Source organism: Paroedura picta, chromosome 5, assembly GCF_049243985.1.
Source record: "Paroedura picta isolate Pp20150507F chromosome 5, Ppicta_v3.0, whole genome shotgun sequence".
NCBI lineage: Eukaryota > Metazoa > Chordata > Lepidosauria > Squamata > Gekkonidae > Paroedura > Paroedura picta.
Window position 1 is genome coordinate 109707154 of NC_135373.1, and position 20053 is coordinate 109727206.

The 20053-nt window shown below is 45.1% G+C and overlaps 1 protein-coding gene across 1 annotated transcript in view; it reads left to right on the forward strand.

The window, feature by feature from the left end:
* CREB3L2 (cAMP responsive element binding protein 3 like 2) overlaps positions 1-20053 on the forward strand; it is a 90469-nt gene that overhangs the window by 54468 nt on the left and 15948 nt on the right. Inside the window, exons 3-8 of the mRNA XM_077339871.1 lie at positions 5761-5933; positions 6894-6981; positions 8507-8688; positions 10181-10327; positions 11389-11447; positions 12242-12310. Coding sequence (XP_077195986.1) covers positions 5761-5933; positions 6894-6981; positions 8507-8688; positions 10181-10327; positions 11389-11447; positions 12242-12310 — 718 coding nt within the window. The remainder of the gene's footprint in view (positions 1-5760; positions 5934-6893; positions 6982-8506; positions 8689-10180; positions 10328-11388; positions 11448-12241; positions 12311-20053) is intronic.

Genomic DNA, 20053 nt, shown 5'->3' on the forward strand with positions numbered 1-20053 from the left:
CAATATTGGGTAACCTGATCAGAATGATTGTATGTGTGTGTGTGTGAATACTCATGCATATAGATAGGCATAGGTAGATACAAATATACACACACATCATTAAGTAGTCTGATATTGCTTAAAATGTCACTGTAATTTTAATTTTAAATATATACATGTTTTAAAAAGGAATAAGAATTCTTTTTTTTTAATAAAGGAAAATTGTGCCGCTGCTTCTTAAAGTGCAGAATTTCCTGTTTTATAGAAAATATCTTTGGAAACTGAATATATATCCATGTATATGTGCCAACTGAACTAAGAGTTTGCCATCCCCTGCTTGCAGTATTTACATTTGAAATCCAATGTAAAGCAGAATCTTTAATTGAACTGACTTTGCTATTCAAGAGCATCCTTTGCTCCCCTGCAAAACTGCCATTTAACTTTGCATGTGTTTGACTATTCAGTCATTAACTAGTTTTGCAACTTAACATGTGGGTTCTCTTTATGTGTGATTTTCTACTGGGAGTGGGCTGCCATGGCATGGCATCACCGCTCCAGGGCCCCTGAGCTTTACCATGAATCATTCCTCTAGTGAATCATTAAGCACATCTTCGTTGCTCCAAGGGGAGATGGCTGCATATCAGGCCTGGGGAGGCTGGGGGTGGATGAAGGTGTAAGGAATGGCTTACCATTTATATCCCCCCTCCATATGGATTCAGTCCTGCTGCTTCTCAAAACGCAAACGTTTCTTCTTACTTTGGAAGTCAGATCTAGCTCCCATAGCAACACAGAATCAAAATTGATTTTTATAGAGAAATTAGCTTGTCATTGATGATGATGATGATGATGATGATGATGATGGTGATGATGGTCAGATTCTTATTTAGGCTGAGATATCTCAAAACGACAGATGCCAAAGACCATAGAAGAAGAGCTGTTTTTTTATACCCCGCTTTTCACTACCCAAGCGGTTTACAATGGAGCAGAGTTTTGGTCCAATGCCTGAGAAGGCCCTCTCCTGAGCTGTCTGCAAGTCACACTGCTTATTGTAGGAGGGCATAGAATATAATCAGACTGAAAAGGCAGAACTTGAAACTCCTGGGCCATTGCTCACCTCATTCTTGCAGGCAAAAGCCACAATTTTTTGTACGTGGCACTCATACATGTTCCTGTGTATCCATGCATTGGACAAGAAAGCCCCTAAATACAAGGAGTAATATCTGAAGTGACAACTGAAGATATCTATTTCTCCCTCTATTACACTCTTCATCAGTGTGACAGTTGATTTCAGCAACTGTCTTGGAGCATATTATGCTAGCATTGGAAGAGCTCATGGGTTGCCTTCATGATTCACTTCTCGCTGGTGTTTAGACTAATGCTGAGCCTAGGAACTACTCCCTCCCGGCACTGGCCCCTTAGGGGTGACAACACCAGAAGATGCCCTCCCCTGGGTGTAGTGGGGGCTGCTATTAGAGGCTAGGGATGGGCAGGAGGGGGGAGGATTATAGGTTGATTTTTTTTGCTGCCAGTATTGTTCATATGTGATTTTATGTGGGTTTTCAATTTTTATTTTAATTTAAATTTTTGTGGATTTTATTGTAATTTAAATTTATGTGGGTTTTAAATTTTTATTGTAAACTGCCACAAGATGGCGGGGTCCGGGAGTGGCGGTCAACAAATATGAAAGAAGATGGATGGATAGACGGATGGATGGATGGATAGACAGACGGACGGATGGATGGATGGATGGATGGATAGACGGATGGATGGATAGACGGATGGATGGATGGATGGATAGACGGATGGATGGATAGACGGATGGATGGATGGATAGACGGATGGATGGATAGACGGATGGATGGATGGATAGACGGATGGATGGATAGACGGATGGATGGATGGATAGACGGATGGATGGATAGACGGATGGATGGATAGACGGACGGACGGATGGATGGATAGACGGATGGATGAATGGATAGACGGATGGATGGACGGACGGACGGATGGATGGATGGACGGACGGACGGATGGATGGATGGATAGACGGATGGATGGATAGATGGATGGATAGGCGGATAGATAGACAGACAGACAGACAGAGCTCAAGCTGCTTCATAATTGTGAAATTTCTATTTAATTGATGCTAACATTTCAAATGCATCCACAGAGTGCTTTTGTATTCTCATTACTGGTGGCACTTTTGAGACAAGAAAAATTGATTCCCACTAAGGTGAAGAGAGAGAGGGATTTTGCTTCATTATGGGTATTGGAATATAGATCCATTAGGTTGATAAGGCTCATACCCGCCACAAACAGATGTGGTGATGGGGATAGTATAAAGAGAGACCAGTTTAAAACAAGATGCAATACAAACAGTAATCAATTCACTCAGAGTAGGTGAGAGTCATCCCCAAGTGCTGTTAGTATAAAATCCAGTTCGAGATAAGCAATAGGAAGTTACTGAAAGATATTCAAGACATTAGCACCCATTCCCAGTGAAGATTTAGAGGTTAAATAATCTTGAATTTGTTAATGTGTTCTAGTATAGCACTTTCATGTTTGCTTTGTCACTGAAAAAGTGGTGTGTTTTGAGAAATGCTTGAGATGTAGAACTGGACCTGCCCAAACCTTAATTTCTCATAACTCTGGAGGATATTGGGGCTCAGACTTACTTGGACGTTGCATCGCCTTTCTTGGAAGTTCTGTGTAAGGATGCTTTATGAAAGGCAATGGTGAGAAGCAGAGCACTTTGTGCATTCCCAGAAGAACAGTTCTTGAATGTTTCCATATTACTTTCCATGTTCGCGGAACAAACACTGGTCCCAGGGCTGCCCCTCCCAGCACAAACTGAGGCCTTGCTTTGCCTGTCAAACTGGCGATTATCCTTCAGAACAAAGGAATCTTTTGAAAAAAAGACCGCACACGTTCTCCTGGGCTTTCAACTCCCGTGCTGTTTAATCATCCCATATGGTTAGCCTCCAAAAGAGATTGCAGTCTTGGGCTGCTGCACAGCGCCTTCTTTGTCACAGACGCGCCGACAGCTTGTCTGTCATTATCTGCGGTAGTGGCCAAGCGGAGGGATGGGCGGGAGTGAAACACCCACCCCCAAAGTCCCAGAGCTGCAAAAGGAACTATTTATAGATCAATGCCGCCTCTCACCTGGTGGGACGGAGGGGTGGTGCTTCCGTTACCAAGCAGTGAAAGGGGGGCTTGTGTCTGCTTTGGCATGTTCGGAGGAAAGGGGCGGGATGTGAAAAGGCACGAGAGAAACTCCCCTTCAGGACAGACGATTGCCTATTCATGGCAACACCCTAAAATGCATTGCAAAAAGGGGCAAGGCGGGAGCCTGTTAACAAATCCTATGTGTGCAAGCCAAGGATTTCGGAAGGACTGGGAGGGACAACATCTTACGGTTCTTGTTCATCTCCCCCTCCCCCTTTCTTTTTTTGCTGCACGTACCAAAGAAGCTGGAAAATGGGTCTTTGTCATGTGCTGTTAGCCAGAAACGGGTGACAGCCAGGCAGAGGACAGCCAGTCATTTCTTTTCTCTGTCACAGTTTATAGCTTGTCCCTGCCCCAAGCAGGTCAGGGAGGCATGTGAGAGCTTTAAGGAACCATTTCATCCTTTGAAGTAGAGAACTGGCCCAAAGTCTACTAGGAGAGCAGCGTGGCTGAATGAGCATTTGAGCTCTCTCGCGAAGGTACGGAGAGCCAAGGTGTGACCGATGGTTCAGGCTTCTCTTCCACCCAATCCTCTGTTCTTTTGAGGGGAAGGGGGAATCTCATGAAATTAGTTCTTTAAAATGTGCAGTGTGGCATAGAACAGCAAACGCTGGCAGGGGCTCATGGAAATTGTAGTCCATGAACATCTGGAGGACCACAGGTTGACTACCCCCGGCGTAGAAGCTCTGGCTGGCCTCAGCATCCAAGCAATGTGAAACCAGCAGTGCCAGAGGTAACGTGTCCCATCGCTTGAAAAAAACTGAATGCCCAAGCCAGATTTTTGACCCGAAACCTGACAATAGTTACTGCTCTTTGGAAGAGCGTACATTTTCCCTGTATAAGAGCTGTTTTTTTATACCCCGCTTTTCACTACCCGAAGGAGTCCCAAAGCGGCTTACAAACACCTTTCCTTTCTTCTCCTCACAACAGACACTCTGCGGGGTAGGTGGGACCGAGAGAGCTCTAACAGAACTGATCTGTGAGAAGAGCTCTGAGAGAACTGTAACTAGTCCAAGCTGGCTGGCTGCATGTGGAGGAGTGGAGAATCAAACCCGGTTCTAAAGATTAGGAGCTATCACATTTAATCACTAAACCTCGCTGATACCATGTACCTATGCATGAATCACATAGAGACCCTCCTTTAAGCCGTATCGTGTGTACCAGCCCTAGTTTGGGTCTGTCTGAGCACGCTAAGGAGGAGAGATATTAATTAGAGGAGAGGAGAAAAGTTTCTACCAGTCTCTGACATAGTTTGCCATATGGTGAGACTGGTTTTTCCTCGAAATGTTTTGGTTTCTATATTTTTAAAAAGGGCCAAGAATCTCTTTGAACACTGATGCTATAAAAAAAAACGCTATGATTATATATATATATAAAAAAAGGTTACCCTTCTTGGCAGAGCTTGGTTTACTGTTTTGGAGCATCTGATTACAGGATATACACATATTTATTTTTGTTCGTAATCTTTTTTGGCCCGGCTTGTCTTTTATTCAAATTACATCTTGCCTGAGCAGCAGGGGAGGTTAAGATTACACCACAAAGTAATTACTAGCATCAGAGCCGTGTTATTTCCCCCTCTCCTCTCCATGCTGTTCATTTCAAGGCTGCGGGGCTCCTTGCACAGGATTTTGGAGTTTCTCTCTCTCTCTCTCCGACTTTGTGGCTGGAGCTCCTAGGATATTAATTCTGCCCGATGTATAAATATCCCCTCCAGCCAAGACAGCCAAAGCTGCTCATCATTCTTGGGTATCGTATTTCTGTTGGAAAGAAGTTGCCGGCAAAGAGAGCGGCAGACAAACGACAGACAAACGCAGCCTCTTGATACGGCTCCTGAGTGACCCGCTTTGAAAAACTGATGGAATGCTCTCCGTGACTGCCAGCCATGATTGGGGGCTCTATCTCTGGGTTGCAGTTGCTAGACGTATAAAAGGAGGGCTGTTGCTTTAACGGCAGCCCAGGTGCCAGCGGGAGAATCATTATGTGCATTCAGGGGTAGTCAACCTGTGGTCCTCCAGATGTCCATGGACTACAATTCCCATGAGCCCCTGCCAGCATTTGCTGGCAGGGGCTCATGGGAATTGTAGTCCATGGACATCTGGAGGACTACAGGTTGACTACCCCTGCATTAGAATATAGGTCCACAAGGTTGCTGATGCCCTTGTGCCTGCAACAGAAAGGTGTGGTGGGAGGGATATCATTCATTCATTCATTCATTCATTCATTCATTCATTCATTCATTCATTCATTCATTCATTCATTTTTCAACTTATATATTGCCGCTCCCCAAATGATCTCACGGTGGTTCACACAATAAAACATTAAAATACAGTAAAACCCAATAAAATCCTCCCAAATTACAACAACCAAGGGGGCAGCAGTAATGTCCTCTTCACCCAGTCCTATCCCACCTTGTTCAGCCAGCTTTGTTTAACATAATAAATGATGATTTCTCCCCAGGTTTCCTGTCCTTGGCTGGGTTTTGCTTTGGTCTTCTATTTTTATGAAGTCTGCCTGTTGTGGCCCCGGGCCCTAATGTCTCTATGCTCTTCATTCCAGCCGACCTGGAAAACGAAGACTGGGGCCTGGGTTCGGACCTGCCCTCAGCCCCCATCAAGACAGAACCCTCCGTGGGGGAAGCCCCCGGCCTCGCTCCCTCTGTCAGCCTCACTGCCACAACAAGTGCCATGACCCAGGAGGGGGAGGAGCCCCTGCCGCAAGAAGATGACACGGTACGATGCACGTTGATCTCATTAGGCAACTGAATGACATCACTGGGTCGTGAGGGCAAATGTTCCAAATGATGTCAATTTCTGGAATTGCTATCAGAGAGGGGGGTTGTGAAAGGGAGCAGAATAGGGATTATAAAGCTGCTTGGCACATTTTCAAACAAAGGCAAATATATGTATATTGCTAGGACATAGGGAGCCATAATCACTCCCGTCTTGCTGGCACATCTGTCTGTGTGATATGCAAATCCTAATTATTTTTATGTACCCAAAACTTTTATTCGCCACCTTTCTTCCTTATGGCGCTCCAGGCAGTTTATGGCACTATGCTTCATAGCAGTCTGAACTCTCTTCACAAGATCTTCTGGCCAGCCGGTCCATTTGGAGGGCTGTATAGACATTAAATAAAAAATAAAATAAAATAAAAATGCACAGAGAGGGGAGTGGATACAAAGGGAGGGGTCTCTCTGTGATTCAGGAAGAGGGGATTAAAAACATCCCACTAGCTAAGGCGGCGTGACATGCCTTATCTTGCAGAGTTCTTAAAATCGATCCCAGACCTTCAGTCAGAGTTGGACATGACAAGATATGTGTCCCAGCGTGTCAGTTGCTCCTTTGTGATATCTGTGACTGTTCTTCTGTCCTGCAGCCTGACAGCTGCCAGAGAGCTGAGTATCTCAACTTTAATGGGACGGATATTAATTTGAAAAGATGCATTTGGCCATTTGGGTCTGACTTCCCGATCTGTGTATTTTTGCAACTGATGAATTTAAACTCTGGCACCGATCCATGCCTCACTGCTTCTGTCTACACATTCATATTTATTGACAGAAACATATATTTCCATGGCAGTATTCTTGCGTGTTAGGAAGACAGGAGGCAGGAAAGATTCTGTCCTGCTGCCAGTATTTGAATCCCCAGAAAGATTCAGTCCTGATCTCTCTCTAATCCTTTGCCCCTTAGGCAAAGCCACTGAATCACAAAGCTCTCCCAGAGATCAAACTGGAGCCTCATGAAGTGGATCAGTTCCTGAACCTTTCTTCCAAGGAAGGTGAGTTGTTTTTCACAGTTTCCCCTCAATACGATGGGCTGCAGAAGAGAGGCCTTATCTACTGGGGTTCTTTTGTGAGGACTGCAGCAACAAAATGGACTGTGAATGAGAAGAGTCATTTGTTTTCTCAAGATGCTCATGTTCAGTGCTTAGGTCTGGAGCTGCCAGCTTTTCGGTGGTTGTGGGCACTTTTAGAATTCTGGCCAAGGGTAGTGGGCACAGACCGCAAAATGGCTGCCATGGAAGGCGGAGCCAGCTGCAAAATGTCAGGGAGTGAGGTTAAGTGTAACTCTAATTGTAATTCTTTAACATTTCAGGCAGAAACTCTTTTTAAAAGAACACCTTTTAATCTCCACAGCCAATCAGAAGCCCTGCTTACCTAGCCCCACCCACTTTCTAGAAGTACTTGGCATGCATCGTGGTGCCCATAGGCCCTGCACTGCGGAGGGAGAGAGCGGGGAATTGGTGTCAATTGCCATGAGCCTAAGAGTCACGGGGAGATACAGACATAGTCAATGTTTGGAGTTGTACTCAACCTTGAGGGACATGGGAGTCTTTGACGGGAAGCTTGCATATTGTATTGGTTGAGACAAAGTCAGTACTGATACAGTCAGTCAGATGGATGTTTTTTTCTTCTTCCTTTTCAGCTATTTGTGTATAGCACAGTTGATTGACAGGTGGCCTTGCAGATTTAGCGTCTAAACATGTGTCTAAATAATCAACCTTTTTGTTCGAGGGGAAGACTTGTAGGAAAGATGCATGTTCCCCAAAGAAAATAATTTCAACAGTCCTGGAGTTTAAAACACAGCAGATGAAAATATTATTATTTCTCCAAGATGCTGGTGGCTAAAAAGGTGCTTATGAGTGACAGGGCTTGGATAATGGATCTGTGGTGCTCTGTCCACCATTGACACACTAATTCAGGGGTAGTCAAACTGCGGCCCTCCAGATGTCCATGGACTACAATTCCCAGCATTTGCTGGCAGGGGCTCCTGGGAATTGTAGTCCATGGACATCTGGAGGGCCGCAGTTTGACTACCCCTGCACTAATTCATACGTCTGCAGTTTTCTCGTTTTGACAAAATCGCCTTCTTGCGATAATGTAGACGGGATCTAGATGCTGTCATTAAACCTGTCCATTCCCAGTTATGAGCATTCTGAGGTTAACAGAGAATTCATTGACGCTTTGATACAAACCTGTCTTTTATGGCCCTTTGTTTGAAAAAGAAATGAACCGAATTCCTTTCTGTAATATGCTATTGTTCCCAGGGTTTCTTTGTATGTGCTGGGGGAACTTACAGTGTTTGAACTAGTTTTAAGTTTTGCGCCGTCGGTGTACCTTCAGTATCTTTACTTCTCTGGTGCTTGTGTATTTAAATAGGTGTGGTTCCCCCACAGAGTCATTATTTGCTTTCTGAGCTTTCCAGGACACATCTGCCTCCAGTTGCTAAACGTTGTGCTTCCTTTTCTCCCAGTGCTTGAAGGCAGTTTTTGATTCTTCCCACTCCCTTTCTGTCTTTTTCAGCGGTGGATGCCCTTCACATGCCTCCGACTCCTCCCAGCAGCCACGGCAGTGACTCCGAGGGTAGCCAGAGTCCAACCAGGTCCCTCCCACCATCGAGTCCCACACAGCTACCAGCCACGGTTAAAGTGTCCCCACGTGTGGCTTCCGTGCTTACCAATTCTCCTCTCTTAACAGCGCCCCACGTAGGTCTCTTTCTCTCCTCTTTGTTCTTTAAAAAAAGAATATGCTTTTGTATGTTTTGAACTTCAGAGCGTATGATAACAGATTAAATCTTCTAGTGCGATTTTATCCTGTTCCTCAGGGTGACATACGTGATTCATCCTTCTCAGGGGTGGCCAAACTGTGGCTCTCCAGAGGTCCGTGCTAGTATACTGGCAGGGACTCATGGTAATTGCAGTCCACAGAGATCTGAATAGCTACATTTTGGCCAACCCTGATCTGTCCCTTTGTTACCCTTACCACAAGATCTGCTAGGGTGAGCTTCCTAGCAGTTTGTGGACTTGAACCTAGATCCTGAGGTTCTAGTTTGACCCTCTATGTGCTTCATTACAGTGTCTGATATGACATTTATATTTTCAGAAGATTAAATCTGGAGTGTTCAACCTTGTTGAACCTATGAGGCCCTATGGAACATTGATTCAGGGTAGAGGGCATCACCATATAAGGGTTGCTCTGAGACATTGCTGCCCACTCCCAAGTAAGGTTCTATGATGGGTACAGGTGGGCACTCCCTGCAGACCCACAGGTGGTTCCTTATTTTAAAACACACATACACCATAAAAGCAATGATGAGAACTCACCAGAAGTCAACAGCTTAAAAGGTCTGATTGGGACTGCCATTAAAAACTAAATCAGCAAATAGTCATGAACAGAACTATCATCAGCTGCCTTGTGAAGATGGACAATGAGGAGGCCAGGCTCACCTACCTAGTGTTCCATAATTGTTGGGATTCCTCTCTTTTGTATGCCCGCTAGATCAACCTCTTTGATTATTGGGCAGTGAACTTAATTCCCAGGTAGAACTGTCTGGAAGAAGAGACTCCTTCAGATACCCCAGTCCCATTAAATGTAGTGCTTTAAAGGACAAAAATGACTCCTTGAACTGGACTTGGGAAAAGAAGACAGCTGTTGGGTCAGGGCCCCATGCTCCTGGTAGTTGGCCCCACCAGCAGTCTGGCCGCAGTGTTCTGCACCTGTTAAAATTGCCCAACACTCTTCAAGGGTAGCCCCAAGCAGAGTGCATTGCAGTAGTCATGTCCAGTTGTAACTAAGGCATGGATCATTGTGGCTAGATCTGCCTGAACCTCAAGCAAGCACAGCTGGTTCACCAATCAGAGCTGAACAAATACACTCTAAACCAGGGGTAGTCAACCTGTGGTCCTCCAGATGTTCATGGACTACAATTCCCATTGTAGTCCATGGACATCTGGAGGACCACAGGTTGACTACCCCTGCTCTAAACCACAGTGGCTACCTTGTTTGTTTTTTAACTCACCACTGTGTCCAGTAGCATTCCATAGCTTTGAACCTGGCTTTTCAGGAAGAACGTAACCTCATCCAAGACCAGAGAGCTCAAAAGTCCCCGGTAGATGCCTGTGGTTCAGAATGCAGAGGGGATTTGTACACGTTTAATTATATTCTTATTTTCCTCCCTTGTCCTTTTGGTGTCCATAGAAACTCCAGGGCACAGGTCCTTTGATCTTGACGGAGGAGGAGAAGAGGACGCTGATAGCGGAAGGGTACCCCATCCCTACCAAACTGCCTCTCACCAAAGCCGAAGAGAAAGCACTTAAGAAGATCCGTAGGAAAATCAAGAACAAGGTACAAGAGGGCGTTGTGCTTTTGGTGCTCGCTCTCATGCATTGCTTCATAGTGTTGTGCAACAATCAGTTCTGCAGAAGAGATGGTCAGAGAGTGACTCGGGATGATAGTGACTGCTCTGGGAGGCTGAGTTTTCAAGGCAACACCCATCGACCCTGGTGCCCTTTTGGCCATTTACAGCCAATGATGTCATCGTTGAAAAGGAGCCAGGCTCGTGCTTGGAGGAGAGTGGAGATGGAACACCTGGCGCACATCTGCCCCTTGGCCAGTGGACAGCCCCAGCTTTTTGGTGGTCCACCAGGCTTCTCCCCAGGAAACTAATCTGCAGTATCCAGTTAGTTTTTGTTGGGTACACTTCCAGGACAGAAGCCCTTTCCACTGGGCAGAGAAGCCAGGAAGCATCTGGGAAAGGTGGGCTGGTGGGGAGAGGGGAGGACTTGCATTTGAGAGGACCGTTGACCATCCCAGTTTTTCGGTGTTCTGCCAAATCCCAATGCAAGCTGCAGGATTTGTTGCCATGTGCCCCTGGCTTTAATTAAAAATCGTGATGGATTATGGTGGTGAGCCGCTTTGAGAAGCCCATCTGGCTGGAAAGCAAGGTATAAATGTTAAAGACTTAGAACACTCCCAGCCTTGGCCATGTCACCGTTGATCATCGGTGGGCTTTCTATCATCTCAGCCTGCTGGGTGGACGCCTGTTTCTCAGATGCAATCCTAAACAGACTTACACCTTTCCAAACCCATTGGCTTCAGTTTACCTAGGAGGGTGTACCATTGCTTGGGATTGCACTGCATGAGAATCCACTCAGTTCTTGCCTGAGTAGCTCCATCTTTCCACCTGCATAGCTGCGCTTCCTTGGCTGCATTGGTGTGACACCACAGCACAAATCTAAAACACAGAGAGGGCTGTTCAGCCCACGTTGATTAAAAGAATTCCATAACTGTTTACTGCTTCTTTTAAAATTAAGCTAGCCTACATTTTTACACTTCCCCCCCCCACCCTGTTATTTTTGGTGAGATGCTATATATTTGCCATAAATGGTATTTCCTTTCTCTTGTAGATCTCTGCCCAGGAGAGCAGAAGGAAAAAGAAAGAATACATGGACAGCCTGGAGAAAAAGTAAGTTTGCCAGCCTGTTCATGGAAGTAGGTGGCAGTGATGGCTAGTAATACACCCACAAACATGGTCTCCAGAAGGTCCAAAGTTCAACCTTCATATCTCCAGTTAAAGGATCTCTAATGGGTGTCTGGACCAGGAAAAGCTTGGGGGCCTTGGTGAACTGCTGCTACTCAAGAGAAGACAGATAAGCTTAAATGGATCAGGGATCTGACTCTCTTTGAGAGAGCTGTGCTGTTCCTAAAAGGCGTCCAGCTATGGGCTAGACATCTTGCAGAGTTCATTGTGGATGTCACTTTGAAGGCGACATGGAAGAGGTGGAGCAATGTGTGTTTCAAGTGCCCCCTGGTGGCTGGTAACAAGAACTGTACCATCCATGGCCTATTTTACCAATGTTCATTGCTTATGAAGTCTCCCTCTCTTCTTTCCTGCATGGGCCGCAGAATCCCATATGGTGGACTCCCAGTGCCGAGAGCTTTTTTGGAAAAGCATCTGACTCTGCCTTGTAAAAACTAAGTCTAGTCTGCATGCCCTCGAAAGCTCACGCCTTGAATAAATCTTTGTTGGTCTTAAAGGTGCCACTGGACTCAATTTTTGTTGTGGTGCTTCAAACCAAGACGGCTACCCACTTGAACCTGTCCTTGTAAAAACTAAGTCTTTATTTCACATTAGAATGAACTCCGCTTTCCTAAATTAAAGGGTTGCGATGTACCTCTCTCTTCTTGCAAATGGCAGCTCGGATAGTGGAGGACCCCAGTCCAGCCACATTAACACGAAATTCCTTGTTCATGTTTTAGGGTTGAGTCCTGCTCCACTGAGAACAGTGAGCTTCGCAAGAAGGTGGAAGTTCTGGAGAACACAAACAGGTAGGATCTAAAATCAGGGAACGTGTTTCCAGAAGAGGGCTAGGTTTCAGACTGACGTTATAAATGGTGCATTTGATACTGCGTTAGCAATAGAATACTTCCAGGCTTGATAAGAAAGTATTATAATATTTTATTTATTTCTGGAATTTATATACCGCCCCTCTTGAACCAGCCATTACTGATATACTATAATTTCCCTCAAATTCCCACTTTCTCCCCATAAAACGTACACCCCCCCCTCCCCCCAGTGGTAGCATGATTTCCAGAAATTACACATCTGTGGACCGGTCTAGTGGGGAAAATTAAGCTTCCTCAATGATGGTCCTTAAAAATCTGACTCTTTTAGGCACTACTTGCAATCCACCTGCTCTCTTATGGAAATGACCACAGAGATGACCCCGCCCCCAAGTGCGCTGTGCTCAACCAATATAAACTGGCTGGTGATCCCCAGCCCTAGAGAAGTACATCTGGCCCTCAATCAGGGCCAGGGCCTTTTTGGTCCTGGCCCTTACCTGGTAGAATGAGCTTCCGGAAGAGTTGTGGGCCTTTCAGGAACTTCCTCAGTTTTGTAGGACCTGCAAAACAGAGCTCTTCTGCCAGGCTTTCAGTTGGGGCCAGTGAATGACTGAATTTGATGCCTTCACATGGTGCCCTCCTGAGTGGGAGGTGGGGAGGTAGAAACCAGGAACCATAGTTGGGGCCATGATGGATTTTTAACTCTTTACAGTGGTTTTAATTGTAGTGCGTATATGGTTGCGAAGCACCCCGAGTTGGAAATCCTGAAAGGGGAGGTATATAAATTTAATAATGAATTAAAAAAAATAAAAATAAAGATGGTCTGTTGTTTGGAAGAAACGTGTCTCCTGCACACTCAGCCTGTGTTCTGAGGATGCTCCCATAGCAAACATGAGTTGGTCATACTCATGTCTCCCTGCAGGAGAGAGAGAGCAATATCTGTCCCCATTGACTTCCCTTTCAGATTCCCACCAGAGCCAACTTTGTTTGCATCCGGGTTTAATCCCAGTTTCAGATCTCTTTTTCAAAGAAGAATAGGATGCTTAGGGCTGATCCTGCGTTGAGCAGGGGGTTGGACTAGATGGCCTGTATGGCCCCTTCCAACTCTTTGATTCTATGATTCTAATAAGCATGCTTCAAACTGCTGTAGGACATAGGATAGGTGGGTGGGCTAATGGACTCTACCTGCCTATTCTCACCTTTCAAACACTTCCCCAAGGCGGTATGATTTTTTTTCCCCTTGGGAAGGGGTGAGTGGGATGTGATTTGGTAGAACAGTTGGTCTTCACAGACAGAGATTCCAGAACCAGCCAACGGCCATGTCTCGATAAGGTCTGGTTTGTTATGAGAATTAATAAAATACCAACTTGCAAATATATTTTGTCATGTAAACTTTGGTCATAGGAACACTGTCAAAAATTCTGGCCATCCTTTATGCTCTGCATACCTGTGCTCTGCAGGTATGAATTTGCTGGTTGTCCCGGGCCTCCGGGAAGTTCATCTGGTCCCAACCTGGTAGAACGAGCTCCTGGAATTGCTGAGGGCCCTGATGGTGCTCTCTGGGTTCTGCAGGGTCTATAAGACGGAGCTCTTCTGCCAGACGTCTGGTTGAGGTCAGGGCAGAGACCAGGATTACTAGATCTTTGGGTCCCTCCCTGCCCTTTGCAATCTGGGCTCTGCCCGTCTAGGGCAGTGGTTCTCATCCTGGGGGTTGGGGCCCCTTTGGGGATCAAACGACCCTTTCACAGGGGTTGCAGCACAGCAAGCAGCTTGGCCGGGGGGGGGGGGCGCCATCCACATGGCAGCCTTGCGGGGTAGATCGAGACAGAGCGTTCGTCTGTCTGGAGCAGCGGAAAAGAGCGAGATCAGCATGGTGGGACAAGAGGCAGAACTGAACCCTGGGGAAAAAAAGAATTTATATACAATCACGAACAATGGATCTTCACGCCATTGGTCAGTTTCAGTTTAATTTCTGTGAAAGAAGACATGCATAATTTTCTGGTTGGGGGTCACTACAGCATGAGGAACCGTGTTAAAGGGTTGAGGCATCAGGAAGGTTGAGAAGCACTGGTCTAGCCAGGGTCATCTATTGGAGCAAGAACAACTGTGAGCAGCAGAGCTGAGGGTCCACAAGGGACTATGCCGCTTTCAATTGTAATGGGGGTTATATGTGTGTGTGCGTGTGTGTGTTTTATTTTTATGTAAACTGCCACAAGCCAGCTGGGCCGAGAGTGGCGGTCTATAAGCCGAATTAATTAATTAATTAATTAATTAATGAAAATAATCAGTTTGATTTTAGCTGTTAATTCGCAGATGTTTACGATGACCTCCATATGGTTTTCAAGACAAGCGGCAGTCAGAGGTGTTTTCCCACTGCCTGCCTCTGCATAGGGACCCAAATATCCTTGGTGGTCCCCCTTTCTAATGCTACCCTCGGCTGACCCCACTTAGATCACATGAGATCAGGTTAGCCTGGGCTATGGAGGTCGCCCTGTCCTAAAGCTGCCTTCCTTTCTTAACAAGAAAGTGTCGGAGGCCAAAATGCCTGTAACATTTGCAAGTGGGTGGGGAAAGGCGATATTAAAATTAAGCTAGCCTACATTGGGTGGGGAAAGGCGATACTAACAGGGCCCTTCCCACTGCAAACCATGTCCATCAGAGAGATGCGGGAAGCAACGGTTCCCTTCCTCCAGCATTTCCAAAAGGGGAGTATCGAGGAATTGGAATATGCATCTGTTTGTTTGATTAAATCTAATCAGTAAATCTTGACAGACAGTTGACAGACAGTCCCAGAGGTTTTAAAAGGCACGTTTTTGAATTTGGATTCCTCAGCTAGCATATTGGAGCATTACTGTTGCATATCAACCTTCCTCCCTCTGCTTCGACCAGTTCCATTAAAATAACTTTCAGTTTTTTTTACTTGGACTTGCTCTATCACTATCCTCTCCCCTCCTCTCCGTTCCCCCCCCCTTACAGATCAAGCTGCGAATGAAATGGTCGACTGCATTTAGAAGGCTGCAAAAGTGCAGCTTTGTGCGTTTCGTGTAGCAGAAGCAGAAATGTGGCTATTAGTCTCTCGCCCCCCCCCCCTCCTTGTGCTGTGGACAATTGTCTAGATCCAGGTTGGGTGCACAGGACTGACTGGCCTATTCGCAGCTGCGCAAAGCACCGCATACGCGAGCCACTGCTCGGGCACAATAAGTCTAGGTCATTTGTGACATTACACACCGTGGTTAAGCAATTAAGGAGGCTGGGCATGCTTCAGTCGCATGCGGTGCAGAAAATGTGCTCGGTAGGACTGAGCGAAAGGGCCGGATTGTGTAAATTAGATTGCAATGTAACTCGGGACAGGAAGAGAGAGAGGTTTTTGCCATGGCTGGTGTGCATTGCATTTTAATTGCGTTACTCTTTAGGAGCCGGGTTGCTGTTCCTAATTGCTGGGAGTCTTGGGGCCCCGTTTGGTGCTTTAAATTAGCGATCCCCAACCTGTGGGCCGTGGACCACATGTGGTCCGTCGACTAATTGGAGGTGGGCCGCGAAGGACGCCTTCGCCCCCCCCCCCCGTCTCTTTGCAACACACTTCGGGTGTCATTGTCTCCCATCACTCGTTGCAGAGAAACAAGCTCAGGGTTCCCATTGATTTGTCATTGTCATGAGTTAAAATTTCCATGAAAATAAAATGTTCCTTATGTTCATGTTTGTGGCGTGTCTGTATCTTATTTTGAAGGGATGTTTAAACATTACCATAGCGATCAGAGAGCGTTAGGGCAGTGGTTGAGAGTAGAGGAGTAAACTAACCCCCCCCCCCACCGGGCCTCAGTAAAATTGTCAAGCGTTGAGTGGTCCCCGGTGATAAAAAGGTTGGGGACCACTGCTTTAAATGACAGTTGGAATACAATGCTTCATACAGACAGGAGGTGCAGTGGCTCAGTAGGTTGAATATCACTCTTCCATCTCCTTTTATTTTGGAGCCGAGTCTACTTGGAGGTTATCCGGGGAAATCAAAGTCGAGAAGACACAATTTCCTGTCCATGTCTTGCTGTCTGCTGTGGCATTTCTATAGGGCATTGGAGCCCTTTCTGTTACCAAGATTGAAATCTTGGGTCAATAGCTCTTCTTGTGCAATATTACCAAGCTGTATCACTTGGTTTTGATTACTTAAGTTCCCAGCGTGGGTGTCTCTGTGATGCAACCACCCTTCTGTGTGGAGGGGAAACCGTTTGGCTGAAAAACCAAAGGGATAGTGCAGGGAATCTCTTAGCTGGGTCATTGACAGTATGATCCTAAGCAGAGTTGTACCTTTCAAAACAATTGTTCAATGAGTAGCAGGTTTTAATACTCAGATCTCTCAAAAGATTGTACCCTGAAAAACGTGTTGACCTCTAAGCTGCTACTGGACTTATATCTAATTGTTCTACTGAAGACAAGACTTCCCTCTGAAACTAGCTTCATGAATGAACTAGTTTCTTTAAGAAAAGGAGAAAGAAAAGCTCCATTCTAAAGTAGAAAAAAAAACAGGGAGGGAAATCGGTATGGGTTTTTGCCCCCTCCCTTCAGATGTGAAGGTTCATGTCTTCTTTAGCAAAGGCTTTTGTCCTTCTCCCCGAATGCATCTTGCCTGCACCTCCAGAGCCACTTGGCTCTCACCAGTTCCATTCTCACTATCTGTTGTCCTGTCATCTACATCTATTCCTTCAAAACGTTAGGGGCAGAGTAATAAAGCAAATTCAATTCTGCAATGTAAGTGAATGGGCTTTCCCTCAGTCTTACTTTCTTTGCTTGTAAGTTTCCATTTCTTCAGGGGGATTGTTTGTTTGTTTGTTTTACAGATGTTTTCGTCCATCTAGTGGTTGGTTTGATATTACACCAGTATATATCCAGCGTATCTTCTTGCAGACTGTGGGTTTTTATGACGGACACAAACATGAGTAATATCGACTCAACCACTAGAGGGAGCAAAATACATGCAGAATGGGGGGAGGAGGGGAAACTGATGAAATTGGAACTTAACAAGTAAGGAAACTAGAACAAAAGTTTCATGCCTGATAAAAGATCTGCTTTCCTTGGTTCACATTCAGCATTCTGTACAATGCATAAAACTTGGGTTGTTAATCTAAGAACAATTGTAAGATTTGTAAATGGGGTTTCCTTTGTTCCTTAGCACTATTAACCCACCCTTAAAGCCCAGTGAAATGATAAACAGCACATGGGAGAATGTTCTCAGGTGGCCAAACCGTGAAGTGATTGAGCTGCCCTTGTTGAAGGGAAAACTAAAGCACATTTATGTTGTAACTGAGAAGGTAACTCTTCATTTGAACTGTGTCCAAAAAAAATGTGTTGGACAGTTTAAAGGTACCATTTGCTTTGCCGTATTGCCTTAGGATTTATGCTCCGCCCCCCCCTCCGCTAATTTTTATGCCCATGAACGCATTTGCTTTATCAAAACCATTTTGACCTTTATTCAAGTATACAGCAGGGGAGCCTCTTAGTATTTTATGCACTCATATTATCTCTTTTAAAAAAATGACTTCTGACTCAACCCTTCCCTTCCGTTTTCATTGTACAGTTTCAGAACAAAAATGCTTTATTAATAAGCTGAATTCTAATTTGCCTTGAGCTAGAAAGGAGAGGCGGGGTGTAAATATTTTAATAAATTTAAATTACATTTTTAATGGAAGTAATCATTTTGTCAGAATGAGGCTGCAATAATGGCATGCATGTAATGAACTCTCACAATGACCAGCTCGTTTTGTTTTTTAAAAATCATTTGAACAGAGAGGCAATGAGGTCATATAATCCTTTATTGGTTTTTCCTGTGCTCCAAAGGGGCTTTCCCCATAGAGGATTCAAACCATGGATGAACATGGGTGGGAGCAGACTTCCTTCCTTCCTTCCTTCCTTCCTTCCTTCCTTCCTTCCTTCCTTCCTTCCTTCCTTCCTTCCTTCCTTCCTCCCTCCCTCCCTCCCTCCCTCCCTCCCTTCCTTCCTCCCTCCCTCCCTTCCTTCCTTCCTGTTGGAATATGCAAGATCTGCAGTGTGCCTAACTGAGCAGAACATAAAGGGTGTCCTGCAGGGGGTGTCGGAGGAGATGTATATTTAGCATAGATAGGCTAGGAACTTCCTAATGGTTTTCAGATTATCTCATCCAGTGTCCTGATTGGCTCAAAAGGAGACTTCCTGCTTTTTGAGCATACTTCCTCCCTGTTTGCTTTCAGAACAGTAATTGAACAGAAGAATGACTGCAGACAACAGTAGCCAAATAGGTCTCTGTCGCGTTCTATACATTGTTGTTTCTCTTCATAAATAAAATTTATTTTATTCTTTAAGCAGGCTAGTGTTCTGTTCTCTCTGTATTTTCAAACTCTGCCAACATTCCTTCCTTCCTTCCTTCCTTCCTTCCTTCCTTCCTTCCTTCCTTCCTTCCTTCCTTCCTTCCTTCCTTCCTTCCTTCCTTCCAATGGAATCAGGGCTTTATTATGTGTCTGCTCATTAAAATATAGTTACTCCCTGATTATGAAATGACTTTGTATTCCGGGGATGACGGCTGCTCTTCTGCCAGTACATGAAAAAAAAGGGCAAACAACATTTTTCAATCTCTGGCTCCTGCCTGCCTCCTTTCATCTCTAGTCCCGTTGAATACCCTGCTTAATAAATCTGAAAGAAGGCTGTGTTGGTCTACATAAATCTCTGCTGGGAGCACTGCAGATACTAATTTAAGCCTGAACTTCTCGAGTCCTTGAATTCATTTAGATCCTAATTAGGGAGATGATTGATTTTAAAAACAGACAGGCAAAATATACATTCAGCTATAAAGGCACCTCTGGGGATGTGTGTCCTACAACTATTTTTAAGTAGCTTTTAAAAATTGTCTTCTCTTTAACTAGAGAAAGTTGTAAGCAAGCACGAAGGATGGTTTACAGACTTAGCATATATAAAAGAATAAAGTTACTTGTATCCAGCATTTTGTGCCCAGAGCCACATGGGCATGCGCAGGTAAGGTTGCCTTGCCACTATGTACATTAAGAATGCCAGGGATTAATAAGAGCCACCTGGGCGTGCACAGGTAAGATCCCAAAATGCCAGCCAATGTCTTGGCCTCTGCCTTGTAGAATAGACTGGAACCATAAAAACCCAACTGGTAACAGTTTGGGCCTTCAAAGGTTGGATGTCTGTATTGTTGTTAAAATTATATTACTTTTATTGTGCACAATTATGAAGAAAAACAACTATAGGAATTAAAAACATATGTCCAGCCCATAGGCTATTGCAATCCAGTATACTATGCACTATGTGAACCAATAGATTGACTGTTTCGGCCCTTATAGGGCCTTCTTCAAAGGTCTGCTTTGAACACACACCAGTTCTTAACACATACAGAATATGTACAGCAGCCAATAAAAGCTCCCAAGTAAGAGCTGTAAAGTATCAGAGTCACTTAATGAAAGAAGATGCCTCGTTTTCAGCCATTAGCTCTCTTCCAAAGGCTGCCCCAAATTTTCAGTGGTGTGTTTCCTTATTGGGGCATGCATTGCAATGAGTGAAGGAACTTTGTAAGGGAAAAGGCGCCGTGGATTATGTGATCGTGCATCAGAGGGATTCTCAGTTTGCAGCACGTATGACCCTGTCATTGTTTCATCATTTTCTGCTGAAGTAATAGCCGTAGTTCAGGTGCACTGCTCATACGATGGCTTCTCATATTGATTGTATCCACCTGCATTGTCCTTGTTC